The 20,562-nt window shown below is 37.3% G+C and overlaps 1 protein-coding gene across 1 annotated transcript; it reads right to left on the bottom strand.

Annotated features, from left to right (window-relative positions):
- Positions 1 to 2,995: 2,995 nt before the first annotated feature.
- On the bottom strand, positions 2,996 to 19,388 carry LOC121406088 (26S proteasome non-ATPase regulatory subunit 13-like). Its single transcript, XM_041597098.1, has 11 exons — positions 19,178 to 19,388; positions 12,224 to 12,302; positions 10,959 to 11,049; positions 9,841 to 9,971; positions 8,588 to 8,759; positions 8,223 to 8,302; positions 7,027 to 7,137; positions 6,022 to 6,031; positions 5,116 to 5,264; positions 4,367 to 4,483; positions 2,996 to 3,409 (listed from the first exon to the last, which is right to left on the bottom strand). The coding sequence occupies exons 1-11, from the start codon at positions 19,384 to 19,386 to the stop codon at positions 3,308 to 3,310; spliced, it is 1,251 nt and encodes a 416-aa protein (XP_041453032.1). The 5' UTR covers positions 19,387 to 19,388; the 3' UTR covers positions 2,996 to 3,307.
- Positions 19,389 to 20,562: the final 1,174 nt, after the last annotated feature.

Genomic DNA, 20,562 nt, shown 5'->3' with positions numbered 1-20,562 from the left:
AGAGGGGGAGAAGAGGAGAGGGGAGAAGAGAGGGGAGGGGAGAGAGAGAGGAGAGGGGGAGAAGAGGAGAGGGGGAGAAGAGGAGAGGGGGAGAAGGGGAGAGGAGAGGAGAAGAGGAGAGGGGGAGAAGAGGAGAGGGGGAGAAGAGGAGAGGGGAGAAGAGGAGAGGGGGAGAAGAGAAGGGGAGAGGAGGTGAGGAGAAGAGGAGAGGGGGAGAAGAGGAGAGGGGGAGAAGAGGAGAGGGGGGGAGAAGAGGAGAGGGGGAGAAGAGGAGAGGGGGAGAAGAGGAGGGGGGGAGAAGAGGAGAGGGGGAGAAGAGGAGGGGGGAGAAGAGAAGAGAGAGGGAGGGGAGAAGAGGGGTGGCAAGGAGCAAGCAAAGTAGTAACAAGGAAAAGAAGATTTGTTAAGGTGAGAGGGAAAGAAAATAAAGGTTCAAAGAGAGAGGGGTGGGGTGGAAGGAGAAGAGAGGGGGAGAGAGAGAAAGAGCAACCAAAGACGAGTTCCCAAGTTTGAAAAAGTAAATATTGCGAGAGATGGAGACAGGTTTAAACAAAGAGAATACAGATTGAATATACTTCTTAAAATAAACTTATCTAGGCTAAAGAACTTTCTGAAAGACAGTGGCATGGGGAGGGGGCTCTAAACATCGCAAATAACTTTCTCATTCTCTCCTTTTTTACTTGCTCTGTACTCTTTTTCTCCATCATCAAACTCCCCTCCAACCTCTTCCTTTCTGCTTTCTCTCTTTCTCCTGCCCTCCAGCTTTCCTCCCTTCATTTCCTTTTCTTTCTTTCTTTCTTTCTTTCTCTGTCTCTCTCCATCTTCTCACTTCTTTGTCTCCTCCACTGCCCCTGATCACATTGAAATGAAAAAGCAAAACAGATATATAAGAAATAAGTGACAATTGTTTTAAAGAAAGTTTTCTTTTTAACAGTTTTACTGAAACATATACAATATTACTAAAACAAAATTACTTTGCTAAATACATATCAAAATGAAACAATATACAAAAAAGAGTGCCACAATTTATTATGAATTTTCATTAACATGTAACCCCCGTTCTCATACCATTGCTTGTTTCCTTTGTTTTTATTGTAAATTGAACCCTGTTCTTAAACTAGTTTAATGGAAACCACTTTAGTGGATTCAAGTCAACTTATGGGAATGCTCAAAGCAGTCTAAAGCCCCTTTCACAATTGGTGATGCGACTGCTTACAACTGTTCCGATTCTGTGCAACATACATTGTGACCAAGTGATCGCAAACCATTGCACGAGCAATTGTGATATCCCCTTTAGAAACCCAACCTCGCAATGTGGTTTTCAAGACCACTTTTCTTTGTTACACCGTTTTAAATGTAGGTGTGGACACAACTGATCTGTAATCTTTGCATGCAAGTATGAGAGTGTGTGGATGTTGGGCACGTCACAACACATTGTAGAATATCTACGTTGTGGTTTCAAATTTTGCGTGAAATACGCTACACTGTGGAGAGCATTCCCATAGCAACAAGACCCTAGAAATCAGTTTAGGAGAAGATGTAAAAGATGCTAGAAAAGTGATCTTATAATCTGGTTTTCGAAACTGGTTTTTAAGGGAAACCAGTTCAAGAAAGTACAGGTAGCTTTTAAAGCATCACAAACATTTGAGATTATACCATTTTCAAGGTGGTTTTTATTCTGCCATAAGAACTGCATGAGACTAATAATAATAATAATAATAGACAGTTCTTGTATAGCGCATAACACATTATAAATAACGTCTCTATGCGCTTCCAAAGGACTTGGATATTATTACCCTGGCTTTAGCCCCGCAGCCTTTTACAGCGCTGTGGCATTTCAAGGAATAAATTCCTGCCAGGTACCCATTCACCTCACCTGGGTTGAGTGCAGCACAATATGGATAAATTTCTTGCTGAAGGAAACTACGCCATGGCTGGGATTTGAACCCACGACCCTCTGTTTCAAAGTCCGGAGACTAATCCACTGGGCCACAACGCTCCACTAAAAGACTAAAAGAGAATACAATATGGATTTCGTGTCAGTCCAACTAAAATTTTGGTCAGTTTTTTAATCTATTTTGCATACTTCTGGATGAAATTTGGGGATAAAGATGACATCATGAATGGACTTGTGTTAAGTTAACATACTGACTTCTAAGTTCTGGAATTCACATAGGCTTTGTACAGGGAGCACCTGGTTCTAGTAAGCAATGGGTTAACTTGTTGACTACTTCATTCTGTAATTCCCATAGGCTTTGTACAGGTGCCACCTCGGCTCCGTAACACAAAGATTAGCGATCAATCGCTAAATGAACTGACCAATCAATATCAATGTTACATGTGTATTTGGTTTAAAATACTGACCATGGACCAATCAGTGCGCTTCTTTCATATTTGCAATCCATTAACCTGTCAACTACCAAGTTCTAGACCTTGTACAGAGGCTACATACTTCCAGTATGAAATGGGTTAACCCATTGACTACTGAATTCTGTTACTCCCTTAAGCTTTGTCCATGGACCACCTGATTCTAGAAGGCAATGGGTATGTGGACTACTGAGTACTTTAGAATCTCAAAGTCTTACAGGGACACCCCACTTCTAGAAGTTTATGGCCCGTATTCTGAAGTCAGGTTTAACTAGACCATGGTCTAACTCTGTGCTAAAATTATGGGAAGCCAAAAGTGTCAAAATTTTTATTAAGTTGTATGTTTCTTATGTTTACTGTGCTCTTTCCTGATTCATCGATGGTGAAGAAAATTATCTATTTATACTTCCTAGACAATAATGAATGATTTTAGAGCCAAGTGAGCTTAAATATGATATTTCTACCATCAATGATTTATGTGACAATTGGCTATCCATACTTAAACCACAACTTTGAAACTGAGTTTAAGTTAAACCCAACTTCAGAATATGGGCCAATTGGTTTACATGTGGACTACCAGGATCCGTGGGTTCCAAAAGCTTTGTACGGACCAACCATTTCAAACATATTAAACCAGTTGACTCCATAATCTTGGAAATGAACAGGATAGTAACTTGTCTAAGACATCAATCAGGGGGGTGTTTCACAAAGATTTAAGTATGACTTAAGTGGCACTTAAATTCTGACGAGTACATGATATGCAACCGCGATCTTATTGATAGATACGCAGTTGTGTGCGTCATCATGATACGATCTAACCAATGCAGTCAAGTATCTCATACATACGCAACCCAGTATTTAAGTGCGACTCTAAGTCATACTTAAATCTTTGTGAAACACCCCCTGGGTCTTCCCAAGTAAGACGAGTAACGGGAATGAATCAATTTCTGTCCAGAATATCCTGTGCTCGGTCTTCTAACATGACTTGTGTGGTCTTGATGTATTCGCACCATTCTCCAAGTCGGGTTTGCATCGTGGAAATCTGGTGAGAGATTGAGACAAATTATGATGGCATTGTTTACTTGGCTATTTAAAAAGAAAAAAAAAATGAAAATGAAAATCCATAATTTATTGTTCGAAATAGACATGAAATACTCCGAAAATTTACTTTGCCAATTGATCGTGGGCAGACAACCGCTGTGCAGCGCCAGATCAACGTGGCTCTATCCCTTTAATCATTGAACGCCAAACAGGGTAGCAGCAACTCCCATCTTTTAACGTCTTTTGGTCTGACGCGGCCGGGGTTTGAACCCCCGACCTCCCGGTTGTGAGACGGACTCTCTACCAACTGAGCCAACACACCGGTACAATGTATGTGAAGGAGTAGATCACCAATATTATTATTTTATTACCACTACTATCACAATCATCATTATTAAACACCAACCCACCATCACTACTATCATCAACATCCCATTTACTACCAGTCACGATCACAACCATCACCATCATCATTATCACCTACAACATCACCACCACCACCATCATCATTATCACCTACAACATCACCACCACCACCATCATCATTATCACCTACAACATCACCACCACCACCATCACCAATGCTACCCCATCATCCTTGTCATCATTATCATCATCAATCATCATCAATCATCATCATAATCACCACTACCATCATCATCATCATCATCATCATCACCACCATCATTACCACTACCACACCACAACATTACCACCATCATCACCATCATCATCATCATCATCACCACACCATGACCATTACCACCATGAACATTAAGCCCATTATCACCACCACCATCATCATCTTCACCACCATCATCATCATCATCATCACCATCACGATCACCCCACCTTGATCATCATCACCATAATCATCCACATCACAGTCATCACCACACTAAAGCCAAACACAATGACATCACTCAATCATCCTCATCACGATTTGTCCTTGTCTCACCTGTTTTGCATCCAGCACTCTTGGTTGTACCCATGTCATATGGACCTTGTTCTCTACCTGATCGATAGAACCTTTCACCAGGCCCAATGACAATGCCTTCATCACTAAGATCTCAACCTAAGAAAGAATAAACCCACAGTGGTTGTAGTTAATTCAATTGTCCAGTTAAAATTTGCATAATTGATTGAAATAAAAATAAATCACACCATCAGATTCAGCAAGTAAAGATCTATCAGCATACAAATATTCAAGTTTATCTGACCTGGCATTTCCGAGATCAATAAAGGAGGGGGCCTCTGAGGCAAGTATTTTCATGGCGAATAACCCAGAATAGTTAGGGTTAAGTGCTCATTACTAAATATTCATGTCTAAACTATGGTGGTTCAATTGTATAAACTTATCTTTTTTGCCAGTAGTAAGTTCAAAGTTCACATCAATATGAAAGCAATGCTTTCTACAGTGACTCTGACATTAATATCCAACACTCCATGCCATTTTAATGAGATCAACGAGACCAGAGGCTCACAGAACGTTGGGTCTTGCGAAAGCGCAAGAAAAAGTGCAATATATATCCAACTACACATGTAGTATCTTTCTCAATTAAGCACAGTACAATGAGAGTAACCAATGAGTGCAGAGATGTTCAAAATTAGTTTACCTTTTTTGTGTTAAATTCGAAAAATTTTCATGGAGTCTCCCAGAGTTCCTGACAGAAAGAGAAGCCTGTCGAACTGTCCTATGGTACTAACCTCATTTAATGGCAGTTTAGCGGCTTGTGCAATCTCTGAGAAGGTAAGACTGCGATTGTTAGCAGGTCTTGTGAACGTCATCTCCATCAGACATAAAAGAGATATCTTTTGCCGCAATGGAAGCTCACTTGTTGCTAGGTCAGGCTGTTATGAGGCAATCAATAAGAAAGAATGAGTATACATACAGTGTAAAGGCATACATCCAAGACTCATCCAACTTTCAGAGTTGACTCTTCGGACCACAGAGCCCCGTCTTACAAGAGTTACGATTGATCCAATCAATTTCAGCTATATGGAAATCCATCCTTACCATAACTTTTTCTACAGGAAATTTGCACAATCTTCTTAGTAAACAAAGAGAATCACACTAATATGCTTTCCACACTGCATTTCCTTAACCCCATACCATCCTTAACCTCGGACTATCCTCAACCCCATACTCTTTTCTTCGATTCACACTGTCTTTCTTAACCCCATACTATCTGCTCAACCGTGGTTAATGCCTTAAACCCGGACTATCCCTCAGCTCATGAATATTGATGAGTGATTAACTTCTGTGATTCGACTTCTGTGATTGTCTAATGCTTAACCCCACTTTCCTTAGCCCTGTTTGTTTTCACACTGCATCTCTTAGCACCACAATTGTGGTGCTAGCTAAAGCCAGCTAACCCTGCTTTTTTGCAGGGCCAGATAGTACCATACTATTTACCGTGCTAGCCCACTTTGCTAAAACATAGTGTGAAAACAAAGTGGGCTAAGCTTAACCCCGGGAAATTGGTGGGGCTAAGACCCCCCTTAGCCCCACCAATTTAGGACAAAAAGTGCAGAGTAAAAAGCATATAAATCTTCAAGGATCACCAGTCTTTCTTAGAGTCACTCTTAACTTACGAACAGCTTTATTAAACAGCCCCCAAGACTGAACACTGCCACAATCTCCAGAAGCGGAGTTTTCTTGGCCCCGTCTTACAAAGAGTTGAAGTTGATCCAATCAACCACAACTATATAAAATGCACATTTGTTTAATACATTTTCTAGATATGATATATAAACATACATTCATCGTTCTTTTGATGATTATCAGTGCGATTCTCTTTCTTTACTAAGGAGATTGTGCAAATTCCCGATAGAAAAAAATATAGTATGGATGGATTTCATACAGTTGAGATTGATTGGATCAATCATAAATCTTTGTAAGACGGGCCGTGGAGTGACAGAAAGTAGTGTTCTCCCCCAATATCACCCTATCCTCCCCTATTAGACTGCCTTGATAAATTGTGGGCCCGTTTTATAAAGGCCCGCAATGATGGTAGCTTGGGGGATTTTGGTAACTACCGTGGAAACATGATAATGACTGGCTTCTGAACCATGTGACCATGGTATTTGCCATAATGACAATTATGATTATTACAATTATTGTTACTCTTTAAAGGGGAAGTTCACCCTGACAAAAAGTTTATTGTAAAAATCCCACCCCCCAAAAAATACATATATATATATATAGGCGAAGGTTCCAGGAAAATCCATTAGAATTTTAATCTTTTGACTTGTCATGTCATATGCAGCTTTCTACTAATTGTAAGGTAAAAAAATCAATGAAAATGTCTTTTTCTCAGAAAATTGAAAATGACTTTTATTGCACCTTCAGTATATCAACACACAATTCATTCTATACACGTGACCTACTAAAGTCATTACGAGCCATCATCATGTCAAAAAATCAAAAACTTGAAATTCGTATAACTTTCTTAATAATTAATCAAAATGGATTTTCCCCAAACCTTCACCAATATTTTTTTAATTATTTATACTATTTTTACAACAAAATTTTTGTCAGGGTGAACTTCCCCTTTATGAAATAAGACCCATGGTAGTATTGAGGTCAGCATTCATACCTATTTTGTTGTTTCCAACTTGTGCCATCGATTCAAATTTGTCTAGATTGCCACTGTTGAATGCAAAGAGTAGATCTACCAACCAGGATTTCTCTGTCGTCCGTAGCGATTCCAGGACAGGATGTGCTAACTGCAGGAAAATCGGTAGAAATGAAGAGAGAGGGAGTGAGGGTAATGCAACATTTGGCCCAGCCTTGATTTGACCTTAAATGACCTTCAACCATGACATCAAAAAGCTGTGTGCACCTGAATAGGCAGCCTAGCTTAGCAGGGTAATAATAATGGCAGGGCCCGCTGGGAGAAGTTTTCAGAACTGAAGTGGCTACCCTGGGTAAATATACCGTTATTATTATCATGCAACATAAGATTCATGAAAGACAATCAGTGACACTTGATTACCCTTACATCCACATTTTCACGTGATCTAAACTTTAAAGTTTTGATGGTAATTCAATACTCTCAACATGGCCAAAGATCATCGACTCTAAATGATGTTTGACCTTGGTCATGTGACTCCAAACCCATGTAGGATGTTTAATGATACTTGATTACTCTTATGTCCAAGTTTTATGAACTAGATCCATATACCTTTAAAGTTATGAAGGCAATTCAACAAATACCCCTAACACGGCCAAATTACATTGAACTTATCACCTTTGACCTTGGTCATGTGACCTGAACCTCAGGCAGGATGTTAAATGATAAACCAATGCCTGTATGTCCAAGTTTCATGAGTAAAATCCAAATACTTTAAAAGCTATGACAACATTTCACAAAATTAACCTTGGTTAAAGATTTCGATTTGATTCTCAACCAACATGCTCAAGCTCATTGACCCTAAACCTTAGTCATGTGACCTGAAACTCGGCCAGGATATTGAGTAATAATTGATTACCGTACCCTTACGTCCAAGATTCATGAACTAGGTCCACATACTTCCTAAGTTATGATGACATTTCAAAACCGTAACCTTGGTCAAGATTTCAATGTTGACGATGCGAACGCCACCGTCGAAAAAGCGGAGCCTATAGACAACTATGCAAGTGAGATTGGTGACATAACACAAGGGAAATAAATGTATTTCAAGCTGAGGCATAATGCCAAAATATGAAAAATTACCTGACCTTAACCAATCTCACACAATATACAAGTGCACAAAGGTTGTGAAATGCTTGAATTACAAATAATTCAGAAGAAGTAGTCTCTAGAGCTTACCAATTCACCAAAATTGTAGACGCCATCTCCTAGTAGAGCCGCAAGACCTAGGTTGAAAGCACGCTCTCTCCTCTCTTCCTCTAACAAAATCAATCAGAAAAATTGCAATATCAATAATGATGAGACTAGAAAGATGCAGAGATGAGTTCTGGAGAGGCCTCATCAGATGAACAGACTTTGTTTATTTACAGCAATTACAAACTAGCTGCGATATCAAGTCCTTAACCACCTAAATCTGGCCAGGTTGGTTACCCATAATGCATCATTCTTGGCAGTGTCGTCTTGCAATTCAAGCCCATTGGAATGTTAACACACTAATCCACTACTCAACATTATCATTATTATCATCATTACACGTCACTTACCTGCAATATCTTTGATGTCCAAGCAGCCGAGATACCTCAGTGCGTCCCGATAGTAGAGTGCATGATTACCGGTCACCTTGTAATAATTACTGGACAGGTCATAGAATCTAGCATGGACAGTGGTCACTCCATCGTAATTGTCCAAGATCTTCTGAACCTCTTCCACCTTGACCTACCAATATCACAAGAAAATGAATATTTTACTCATTCTTTATTTTAAAAGAGGGTGTTTTGAATAATCTTAATGGTCACATGAACTTTGGGGCATAAAGATTAACTAATGTACTTGCATAAATGATTTCATGAGAATGTTTTTAAATAAGAGATTGATTTTCACCATACTGAAGTAGATCTAGATCTGGTACATTTTCCATGAACCTAATTCTTTGACACTCTGAAATGTAAGCTGAAAAAGGATGACACCGAAGACCTCCGACACAGATAAGCACATATGGAACAATGTATTATTATTATTATCAGTCATTATTACATCCTTTCCCTAAATATATTTTGCACACTGCAATTGCAAGTTTCCCTTGAAATGATTTTGATGGTTTGAATTAAAGATAAATGAAAGTAGTTGCAGTAAACACTGATTTCACGGAAAGTCTGTACATGTATATCATCGAGGATCTAGATCTGGTACAGTTACATAAACTGAACTTCGTGAAATCTTGAAATCTACGCTGAAAAATGTTCACACTGAAGATCACCAACACAGATAAGCGCACATGGGACAGTGTAATATTATTGCTTTGAATGTCGGCCCGACGCTTGACCCAATTCCCGTGCTTATTTGCTAATTTTCTCAGCAATTACACAATTTTCTCCAGAATCCTTTGGCACATATTTTTCATTTATACAAACAGACACTTGGTGGTCATTTTATTGGATTCTGTACGAACTCATTTTGAAATCGTTACAACTGGCATGTATCTTTTAAGATTCAAATTTGAAAATTCATTTTATGAACAATATCATTTTCAATATCCAATTAATTCCAATGAATAATATTTTCATACAAAACACTTTCATATGAAAATATGTTTTTTATTGCACTACCTGTCAACAAGACTTCTTGAAGTTGGAGAAAATGTTTATAAAAGAGCATGACAACAGAGAATGTTTCAGGTCATTTTAGGCATAATAAAGCAAATAGTCTACAGAAATGGAGGGACAGAGTAATAGACAGACACAGTTTTGTGTGTGTGTGTGTGTGTGATAGAGAAAGGAAGAATTGTATTATACTCTACCTTTGTGCCTTCCAGGTCATTGACCTTCAGTTTCATCATACCACTGACCGTCATACACAGTATGCCAGCCTGGTCAGTTGATTTGACCTTCTCATAGATCTTGTCGATAAAGGCCAATGCCTCATTGTAATCTGTGGCAAACAGAATAGATTAGAATAGATCACATAATCAAAATGTATACATGTATTTGTGCTCCAAAGTTTGTGAACCCAAACATATAATGTGCTCCTCCATGCCGAGTGCTGAATGTAAAAAAAAACAGCAATACACTGTCTGGTGAGCCTAGAGAAACAAACTTTATTGAATGTAATATCTTATCAAAACTTGAACACTTTCAATATGTTCATTTTCTGGTTGGTTTCACTTTCTTTTGAGCACCAAGCTCTTTTTAATAATTGTAAAATTCCTTAAACTGCATAAAGTGTGCAACAAAACCTTTATGGAATTTATATCAGCATCTTGTACAACCTCAGAATTAAAAAAAGAAGAAGAATGGCTTTAAAGGGGAAGTTCACCCTGAAGAAAACTTTGTTATGAAAATAGCAGAAAAAATAGTAAAAAATATTGGTGAAGGTTTGAGGAAAATCCGTTAAAGAGTAAGAAAGTTATTAGAGTTCAAAATTTTGGATTTGTGACGTCATAAACGAGCAGCTGCCCCATGTGTTATGTAATATAAAATGTATGAATTTCAAATTTTGTATGGTTCCTGATGACTTAATTTTGTTTTCTTTACATGATCGGGTGTGAAATGATTTGTCTATTGATATACAAAAGTTACAGTGAAAACCATTTTCAATTTTCTGAGAAAATGACATTTCATTGATTTTTTACCATTCGCTATGTAGGAATGCTGCTCGCATATGACGTCATAAATCAAATAATTGAAATTCTAATAACTTTTTAATTATTTGATGAATTTTTCTCAAACCTTCGGCAATATTTTTTATTATTTTTTCTGCTATTTTTACAATAAACTTTTTGTCAGGGTGAACTTGCCCTTTAACGTTTTCAAACAATTCACATATTCTTGATAAGAATGAGGATGATGGTGATTAAGGTGAAAATGAAGGCCATGATGATAGTTAGGTTTAACCCCCTGATCAATTTGTGCATCTTACCTGGAACTTGCCTGACAATGACAGCACCAATTTCAGCTAATGACAGAGGGTTGATTCTGTGTTCAAAGTCAGACAGGAAGTTCTCGTACAACTAAGAAGAAGAGAAACAAATTAATGCAACTATTACTTAATGTTAACAAAAAATGTCAGCGCCTAATACACTGCTTTAAAATATGAATTTGGTAAAGGAACTTGTATAGCTGGGCCTTCTTTTGTGATGACTTTGTATGTTTCTGTTTATCATACAAATTGCTTGATGATTCAATAAAATTACTACCAGTATTCCGACAGCAAAGCGTAATGTCACTCATTTATTTGGGCACTTGATAATCTAATTTAGATGAAATGATTATTAGATCATCATACATTGTGGAGTGTTGTGGCCCAGAGGATTAGTCTTCTGACTTTGAAACAGGGGGTCGTGGGTTCAAATCCCAGCCATGGCGCAATTTCCTTCAGCAAGAAATTTATCCACATTGTGCTGCACTCAACCCAGGTTAGGTGAATGGGTATCCGGTAGGAAGAAATTCCTTGAATGCATGAGCACCTAGGCAGCCCAGCTAAAGCTGGGTAATAATAATAGCAGGGCCTGCTGGGAGAACAGTTTTCAGAACTGAAGTGGTTTCCCTGGGTAAATATACCTATATTATTATTATTATACAGCCTTTGCAGTAAACCCTTGATGGAAAGGCAAGGAAAGGTTTTTTGGGGGAATAAAGCAAGCCTGAGAAACACTGTGGGTAAAAGGGGAATTTCAATGGCAGCAAGGGTGTGAAGGTGGACAAGCCCTACATAATATCATAGGTACATGTATGAACTCAGAAATCTTTCATGAGTGTTCAATTCATTCAACATGTATACATTACTTCAATCTCACAGCGATCAGTGTCCAAAATTTTTTTGTAAAGGAAAGAATAGGGAAAACAAAGAGAGGTACTTCATGCCAAATACAATCGAAAATACAGAAAAATTCTTAAACCTTATCTTCCATATAACAATTTTTTTTCTCTCATCCATCAAACCAGGTGGGTGTTTCATAAAGCTGTTCGTAAGTTAAGACTGACTTTAACAACGACTGGTGATCCTTTCTTGTGGTAAATGGTACATTCATTGGCGATGCTTAAGCGCGTAAGAAAGGTTCACCGGTCGTTCTTAAAGTCGCTCTTAACTTCAAACAGCTTTATGAAACAGCCCCAGGCCCCCAACCCAGTCTATAATAGTGTGTTATGGAAGTCTGTATATATGCGTTCATTTTGTTTTGTTACCTTTAAGAGTCCATCTCCTTGAGCAAACTGTTCATGCTTTACAAAGTCTAAGAGCTTGAGGGTCAACTGATGCCATAATCTGAAAGGGGGAGATAAAAGGTTATGTTGCTATTATGGAATACAGTAATGAAATTAAGAGCAGGTCCAGAGGCCCATTTTATAAAACTTGCAAATTTGCGACATCACTTAAAGGACAAGTCCAACCCAACAAAAAGCTGATTTGAGTAGAGTAGAAAGAGAAAATTAAAACAAGCATAACAGGGCAAGTCTCAAGAATTCGCGCATGTTACGTATGGGACATTTAAGAGGCTTTAACTCATTGAGTGCTTCGTGCACGCTACGTATCCTACTATAACATGCCACACTCGTGCTCGCACGCCTACTATTGATTGCTTTGTGCTTGCATTGTTTCCTACCCTCGCCTGCTTCGTGCATGACTGCGCACATTCGGAATAACAATCATTGTTACGCCGTTTTGCATTGTATTGCGCATCGCATGCACGCCGTAATTAGCACTATTGTGTGCAGTGTGAACTCTGCTTTCTGACAGATAAACTTACGCGGTTTACATTCGACTTTTTCGAGTATTTCTACATTTTTTACAAGATATGGCTCCGCCTCTGAGAGAGAAGAGACCTAGGTTTTTGATCCATACAAAACACTCCACAAAATGGAACTACTTGATACAACTCATACTTTAGCGGTAAAGATAATAACCAATCCACATAATGAGGGCATCATTATAAGGGGTATGAAATTTCCTACAACTTTACTACACAATATTTTGTGGATAAACTAATCGTTAGAGAGTTACAAGCAATTGTAATCATGACTATTGGAAGGAGTGAATACGACTCGCGATCCCAAAATCAATGTGGCACAGGGGGGTTTTGTGGCTGGCACAGGGGATTAGCATCGGATTAGCACTGTGGCATTGGCTTAGTAGTGTGCGTGGCATGTTAAGAGTTAATGACCTGAAAAATAGTGTTAATTGACTTTGATTAGATTGAATACCCTCATGATGGTAGACATCTAGGAGAAGAATAATCATGCAAAAAATTGTGACATTTGACCTTGACCTTTTAGAGAGAAAAGATGGGCTGTTACGTATGGGACGCAGAAAAAAGACAACTTTTGAAACATTTTTTCAAGTTGAGAATTCTCTGAAAGAATTTCATTTGACAACTTGTAACTTAGTGTGATAGAAGTCACAATACTCTAGTATATCTAAGACAAGTTTAATGTCATAAGCCAAATCCCTCTAATTACAGACCCTAATTAAACAAATTAATGACATGTTACGTATGGGACAGTTTCGTATGGGACATTTTGTCCCCATAGAGAACGTACACAATTTTCCCCATAATTAAAAAAAAATGAAATAATTTAAAATATGGAAATAACAAAAGAGTTTCTGTCTTTTAAAATGTTCTATTGAGACATATTTGATATGACTGAAGAGGAAATTAGCCATTTCAATATTTTTTTTCTTGTTTTTCATGGTTTCATGAATTTCCTATGTATTTCTATTGTTTTTCATTTTATTCATATTTTTCCATTTTCACAATTTTTTTGCTTTAATTGTTTTCAGTAGACAGTATTCATAACAAATCAGTCTTTAAAAACTTAAGAAAAGGTAAATAATCACTTTTTAGAGCACTCTTGAAATTTGTTTTTCTCCATTCATTTTGTACACAAATCTCCCCATTGACATTGTGTGTAAATGTCCCATACGTAACATGTTGTCCCATACGTAACAATTTTTTAATTAACTTTTAATTAAAAGGTAAAGTCTATTTTTGAAACTTTTGGGGTATAACATTTTCATACTTTATAAATTAGAACTTCCCAGAGAAGCAACAATATAAGTATTGTATTATGAGAAATAACTTTAAAAGACATCGTCAAAATGTTACGTATGGGACATTCCATCCTTGGACAAGACCTAATTTGCATAATTAATTAGATGACACCACTTTTTTTTCCCCAAAAGTAATAAGATGTTAGGGGGTCCATGTCCCACCTATGACTAAATCTCACAAGTTTTCTTTTTATTTTCTATGAGTTTTTATAATTGTCCCATACGTAACGCCCATTTTACCAATTATGCAAATTAGGTGCCCCAAATTAGCATAAATATGCATATTATCAAATTTTTCTTAATGAAATTTTAAAATTCAACATTTGGGCTTTCTTACCCCACCAAAGATAACTTCTTAAATTAAAGATGAAATTTTGCCTTCTAGGGTGACCTTTTCTTGGACTTGCCCATATACACTGAAAATTTCATCAGAATCGGATGAAAACTATTAACCCTAAGACTAGGGGGGGGGCGAATCAGCCCCCCTCGACATTTTTCGCGATAAATCCGCCGCGCGAATTTTTTTTCTCCGTGTCGCTTGCTGACTTTTTACTCTCACTTCTCGCGCAACTTTTGAGACCAAACTTGTGACCCCCCGAGTCCCGATTCCAAAATTATGCAACATTTCGTAAGTGCATGCAGACCCAAAATTACTAAAAAACGTGAATTTGTGTACAATCCAATGCAAATAGTGTTTTTAGCCAAAATTCATGAATGTATCATTATTTTTCCTTTTACTGCTTAAAATCAATTAATTTTATATTTTTTATGTTTTTCATGGTCAAAATAAATTCCCCAACAATTTACATTGAACAAAGAGTAAAAAAAACAAAGAAATACATAAGAAATTTAGAAAACAATAGAAAACATAAGAAAATAAATGTGATGTTGAAATTTTTGACAAATAAATTTGATCTGACACCTATCTACAGTACCGTAAGGGCACTAGTATTCAACCCGGCATAATTCAAAGATTTTGACATATTTCCAAAAATATTTAGAATATGGAAACTATCTTAATTTCATACCTTTGTTATTTCCAGGGTAATCTGTTGTCGGTATTTTCTTTATCAATTTGTCGACTGTATGCGCGTAGGATCGAATTATGCGCCGATGGCCTTTTGCACTGAATTGCACTAGTATTCAACCTAGTGAGGATAGATAGCAAATCTCAAAAGGGTTTATATTGGTAAATTAGATCTAGATCTATGTAAGTCTCTGGCTTTGATTAATTCCCTGTTTGGTCTCATCTCAAATGGTCTAGTCCATAGTCGGATGGGACAAGGGCAGATTGAGAGACAGGACCATCTTTCATCGCTAGGTTGAATACTAGTGCAGACGGGTTGAATACTAGTGCAAAAAACCGCCGCCCTATAATTCGATCGCCCGCGCACACAGTCGACTGGTTAAGAAAAAAATAACGGAAAAAGAATAACCAGCATTTGCTCTTAGAAATAAGACGGGTCTGAAATTCAGGTAAATTCTATGTTTCTATATATTTGAGGAAACTCTCCAAACGGGTTGAATACTAGTGCCCTTACGGTATGTGAAAAAAAAATTGCATTTTAGGAGCATTCTTTTATAAATTAGAGCAAACCTATGATTTTACTCATGAATTAGCATAATTAATGAGCAATGAGATTTTTCACATAATTAGTTTTGTAGATCCTGCCATGGGTAACGTGCCATCGTGCGATCAACGGCCGAGATCATAAGGGGGGGGGGTGCTGAATCAGCCCCCCTCCCCCTAGTCTTCTTAAGCATCGAAATAACCCTATTTAGGGTTATGAGAAAGCTATATTTTAAGTTTTCGCATAATTTCACAAAACAATTATTATGCATACCCTGATTTTTCACATAATTAGTTTTGTAGATCCTGCCATGGGTAACGTGCCATCGTGCGATCAACAGCCGAGATCATAAGGGGGGGTGCTGAATCAGCCCCCCCCCCTCCCCCCAGTCTTCTTAAGCATCGAAATAACCCTATTTAGGGTTATGAGAAAGCTATATTTTAAGTTTTCGCATAATTTCACAAAACAATTATTATGCATACCCCAAGGCTCCACATTAACTTTTTTTGTGGTGGCCCGTTCGGGCCACCAAAACCTTCAAATAATTTTTTTTGGTGGCCCATTAGTAAAGTTTGGTGGCCCGAAAAATATAAAGAAAAACATTAATTAAAAATGAATAAAACAAACTGAAATATTCTGCAGTCACTACCACGTACCACTATTCTTTGTGCATCTTGTATGTAAATCATGCTTGCTGTTATTTTACTTTGCTTATTTTGTGGTAATATATAAATTGTTCTATCATTGTGAATATGAAATGATTGAAAGAGAATAAAAGAATTGTATTGCTCCCAGGTTGTGTGGACTTTTAATCTCCGTATAGACACACACTCATAATGGTAAAGTAAATAAATAGTGCATAAAGCAAACTCAGATTGATTTACAAAACAATGATTTTTCCTTCCTTTTTGATCGTAAAACCTAGATTATGCAGGCCCCAAATCCAGTTTATTTTCTCTTTTCCAGCATATTATAGCGGAGAAAATAACAGAAAATATGCTGCAGAATTAGAACAATGTATAAAAGGGGGAAATAAACAAAAATAATTTTTAGAATAGTATATTGAAAAAAAAAATTGTAAAAATGAATAAGTGAAATAAGACAAATAAAAAATGAAGTAAGAAAAAACAAAGAACAGGAAAAAAATTGAGAAAAAAACAAACGAAAATGTTAGAAAAATGAACAAGACAAAATTATCAGAAAAAATGGGGGAAAATAATTATTATTCAGTAGAAACATGTTCTTTAATCAGGCATATTCAATGGGAAGAGGTATAAATGGTTTTATCACTGTAAAAAAAATGACAGAAAAAAAAAGAAAACGGCAAGTTATCTGGAAAAAACTGTGAGAAAATTCCTTCCCTATATTTGACAAAATGATGGAAAAAATTCACATTTCATATAAATAAAATGCCTTCCCAAAGTATTTACTTCCTTAAGAGTGGTTTAAGAAGTCATTTATAAACAAGAAAGAAAGAAGCTGTCTATTCAAGACAGCTTCGAAAATAAACCAAATATCAACATACATACAAATGCACATGTGGGACTGTGATGTACTCACCTATGTGTTTTAATGCATTTGGAAATCGGTCTTTTTGAGTCAAAAGAGAGGTCATAATTCCTCCTTTTAATGCTTGCTAATTATCAGGTTTCAGTAATATGGACTGTAGAAGGGCATTTCATTGGTGTAAAATGTGACTTTGACGTAGATTTTCAAAGTTCTGGGGAAGATTTCTTAGCAGTAACATTTCGCATCGCAGCTCCCTGAGTCTGAATAGTCTGCTAGCGCACAGCCAGCTGCAGTGGTTTCACGCACGCAAAGCTCAGCCAGACAGCCGGCACGGCCGGCTGAATAATAGTTACTGTATGCTAGCGGTAGGCCTACATACTGTCATGACTGTGCAATCTTTGTGTGTGTGTGTATTTGTGTGTAGATTAACAAAAAAGGCGCATGACGAATTGACTTGCAATTTGAACTGTAGAAAGTTGATAAATGCATGCAAAATCGGGAGAAAAATTGCGCTACTTTGAAAATTATTGGTTGCCCGATTCGGGCCACCAAAACTTAACATTTTTTCAATAATGGTTGCCCGAGATGAATTTTTGGTGGCCCCGGGCCACCGGGCCATCGCTAATGTCGAGCCTTGCATACCCTGTTCGGGATTTATTATATGAATTTTGATTTTCTTATCATTGTCTTGTGTAACAAAGATTCCTTCCTGAACACTTGGAATTTCATTATTTTATCATTTTGTGGTTTAGGCAAGGAGGTCCTAATTGTCAAATTTGTAAATATTGAAATATTATTTAATTCAAACAATAAAAAATAAAAGAAATAGTGACATCATCAACTCTCTCATTTGCATATCACTGAGTTGAGCATAGAACTGTTTTGTGAAAAATAAGCAAACCTTTAATATGTCATAATTTTCTTATTTTACATCCAATTTTTATGAAGTTTTCAGGGTTATTCATTTTTGAATTTTTCTCTATTTATTCAAATCAACTGTTTTCTAGGGTGGACTTGGCATTTAAAAGCTGCTGAAATCCTTCAATCTAATTGGGTGATGATAAATTTATTGAAATTTTTACATTTGTTATCGCATGCGTCATTGCGATGTTTTGAAATCGGCCGTGAGTTATATGTGTGAGGAAAAAGAAACTGGCCAAAAATCACCAATTTTGAGGATAACCAGAGGATGGACACGGAGTGAAATACAGTTGAAGAGTAAGAAATTCAGCTTTTTTCTTTCTTGTTATATTTTTTTCCTTTCATTTTTACAATAAACCACTTTTTGATCCCACATTTGATTTGTCACTCGGAATATCCGATCGACATAATCGAGTTCACCATCCCAAAGTTTGGGTAGGTGGAGCGTAGTGAAGTGGAGCCTGCATGATATTCGCCCGAGGTATTGCCATGACTGCACTGCACACAGTGCAGGCAAGATTGCCAAGTCCATGGCAATCTGAAGACGACAGTTGAAATGAAGAAAGTTTGTCATGGTTCTTTCTGTCTTTTTGACTTTGTCATTTGTGGAAGTTTTAAAGTAAATTCTTGGTTGATCTTTATGGCATTATCATGATATTGGGAACCACCGTTCACTTCATACAGCAGCGCTGTATTCAGTCACACGCATGGTTCCCTATTTCCACCTCCAGCTCCATTCACTTTGTACACAAGTGTGCGTACATACAAATCGACGAGTGGTTCCTGAAACCACGATTTGGCCATCTTTACTTTATTTTAGTTTTATTTCAAGCTGTTCATTTAAAAAATACAAAAACATGCCATACATATTATGGCAGCCCATATTATCAATGTAAACTAAACTTAGTTTAATAAAAAGGCCGGCCGCGAGCCAAGCGCCTAACTTTTATTATCGTGACCGAAAAATGGTCCAAGATTTTTCTCATTCGAATTGCACGCAAAGTGGCACTTATTCAGCTGACTCATGAACACAATTCTGACACAATCGCGCTTTCAACTTTCTAACACCTATATTTAGTGTAAATTACTCACTTTTTATTGTAAAGTTCTTCAATTTCATTCCATGTAGCTGCAACGTCTGCATTAGCTTGTCTTTTCTGTTCAGCTAAATACACCGAAACATCCCTCATTTTGATATTTTTAAGGTAGCAGTCGATCTCTCCAATACTAATGTTTTGGCTGGCTCTCGTGCCTCGGCCTCGCAATGAGAGCTCGTAAGGATATACAGTCAGTACAGTCATCGCGCCAGACAGAAGGTATCAGCGAAATCTAAATTTCGGATGGATTGTGAACACTGGGGGCGTTCATTCGTAGGCCTATTTTTTAATTCCTTCTTCCCCCCCCCCCTTTTTGGGGGGAGGGGTGGAAACGACCCACTACGAACTACAACAGCAACAACAACTTTCTTTCTTCTTTCTCTCTTTCTTTCTTTCTTTCTTTCTTTCTTTCTTTCTTTCTCCTCTCTCTCTTTCTTTCTTTCTTTCTTTCTTTCTCTCTCTCTTTCTCTCTTTCTTTCTTTCTTTCTTTCTCTCATTCTTTCTTTTCTTATACTTGCTTTCTTTCTTTCTCTCTTTCTTTCTTTCTTTCTTTCTCTCTTTCTCTCTTTCTCTCTCTTTCTTTCTTTCTTTCTTTCTTTCTCTCTCTCTTTCTTTCTTTCTTTCTTTTTTTCTTTCTCTCTTTCTTTCTTTCTTTCTTTCTTTCTTTCTTTCTTTCTCTCTTTCTCTCTTTCTTTCTTTCTTTTCTTTCTTTCTTTCTTTCTCTCTCTCTCTCTTTCTTTCTTTCTTTCTTTCTTTCTTTCTTTCTCTCATTCTTTCTTTCTTACTTTCTTTCTTTCTTTCTTTCTTTCTCCTCTTCTTTCTTTTCTTTCTCTCTTTCTTTCTTTCTCTCTTTCTTCTCTTTCTTTCTTCTGTCTGTCTGTCTTTCTTTCTTTCTTTCTTTCTTTCTGTCTGTCTGTCTGTCTTTCTTTCTTTCTTTTCTTTGTCCTTTTTGGAGGGAGGGGTCCATGGCTCCTGAGCGCCCCATCTGTCGGACCTATGATGGTTCTTTTGTTGTTTTCCGTTCAATAAAGACTGATTCAGAACATTATATAACAAATAATTGGACGCTCCTGGGTTTATGCACGAAATTGTCAATTCCCTGTTTTATATTCAATAAAGGAACCATGGATGATGGTAAAAAAAGAGAAGGGGGGGGGGGGCTTTTTTTATTGACCCATGAACAAGCCAAGGAATAGAACAAGTACCACTGATTGCCCCCCCCCCATAAAAAAAAAAAAAAACAAGAAGCATCGGACCTTTATTTGCCGTCCCGCAATCATTGCCATATTAGTAAATTTGCCCTGGACTCTCAAAAGATTAAAGTACCAATTTAAGGTTCGGCAAGTAGGCCTACCTTGGGAATATAGGTAATTTGTCCAT

The sequence above is a fragment of the Lytechinus variegatus genome, chromosome 19, assembly GCF_018143015.1.
Source record: "Lytechinus variegatus isolate NC3 chromosome 19, Lvar_3.0, whole genome shotgun sequence".
Classification (NCBI taxonomy): Eukaryota; Metazoa; Echinodermata; class Echinoidea; order Temnopleuroida; family Toxopneustidae; genus Lytechinus; species Lytechinus variegatus.
The sequence above is the reverse complement of the archived record's forward strand: the minus strand, read 5'-3'. Positions and strand labels throughout refer to the sequence as shown.

What these genes read in the sequence shown, in the direction of transcription:
- LOC121406088 (XM_041597098.1), bottom strand. Translation starts at nt 19,386, where the DNA reads ATGACTGTACTGACTGTATATCCTTACGAGCTCTCATTGCGAGGCCGA. An exon ending in GAAGAACTTTACAATAAAAA is followed by an intron (nt 12,303 to 19,177) that starts GTGAGTAATTTA and finishes TCCCCCTTTCAG; the next exon opens with ATTATGGCATCAGTTGACCC. An exon ending in GAGTGCTGGATGCAAAACAG is followed by an intron (nt 3,410 to 4,366) that starts GTGAGACAAGGA and finishes ATCTCTCACCAG; the next exon opens with ATTTCCACGATGCAAACCCG.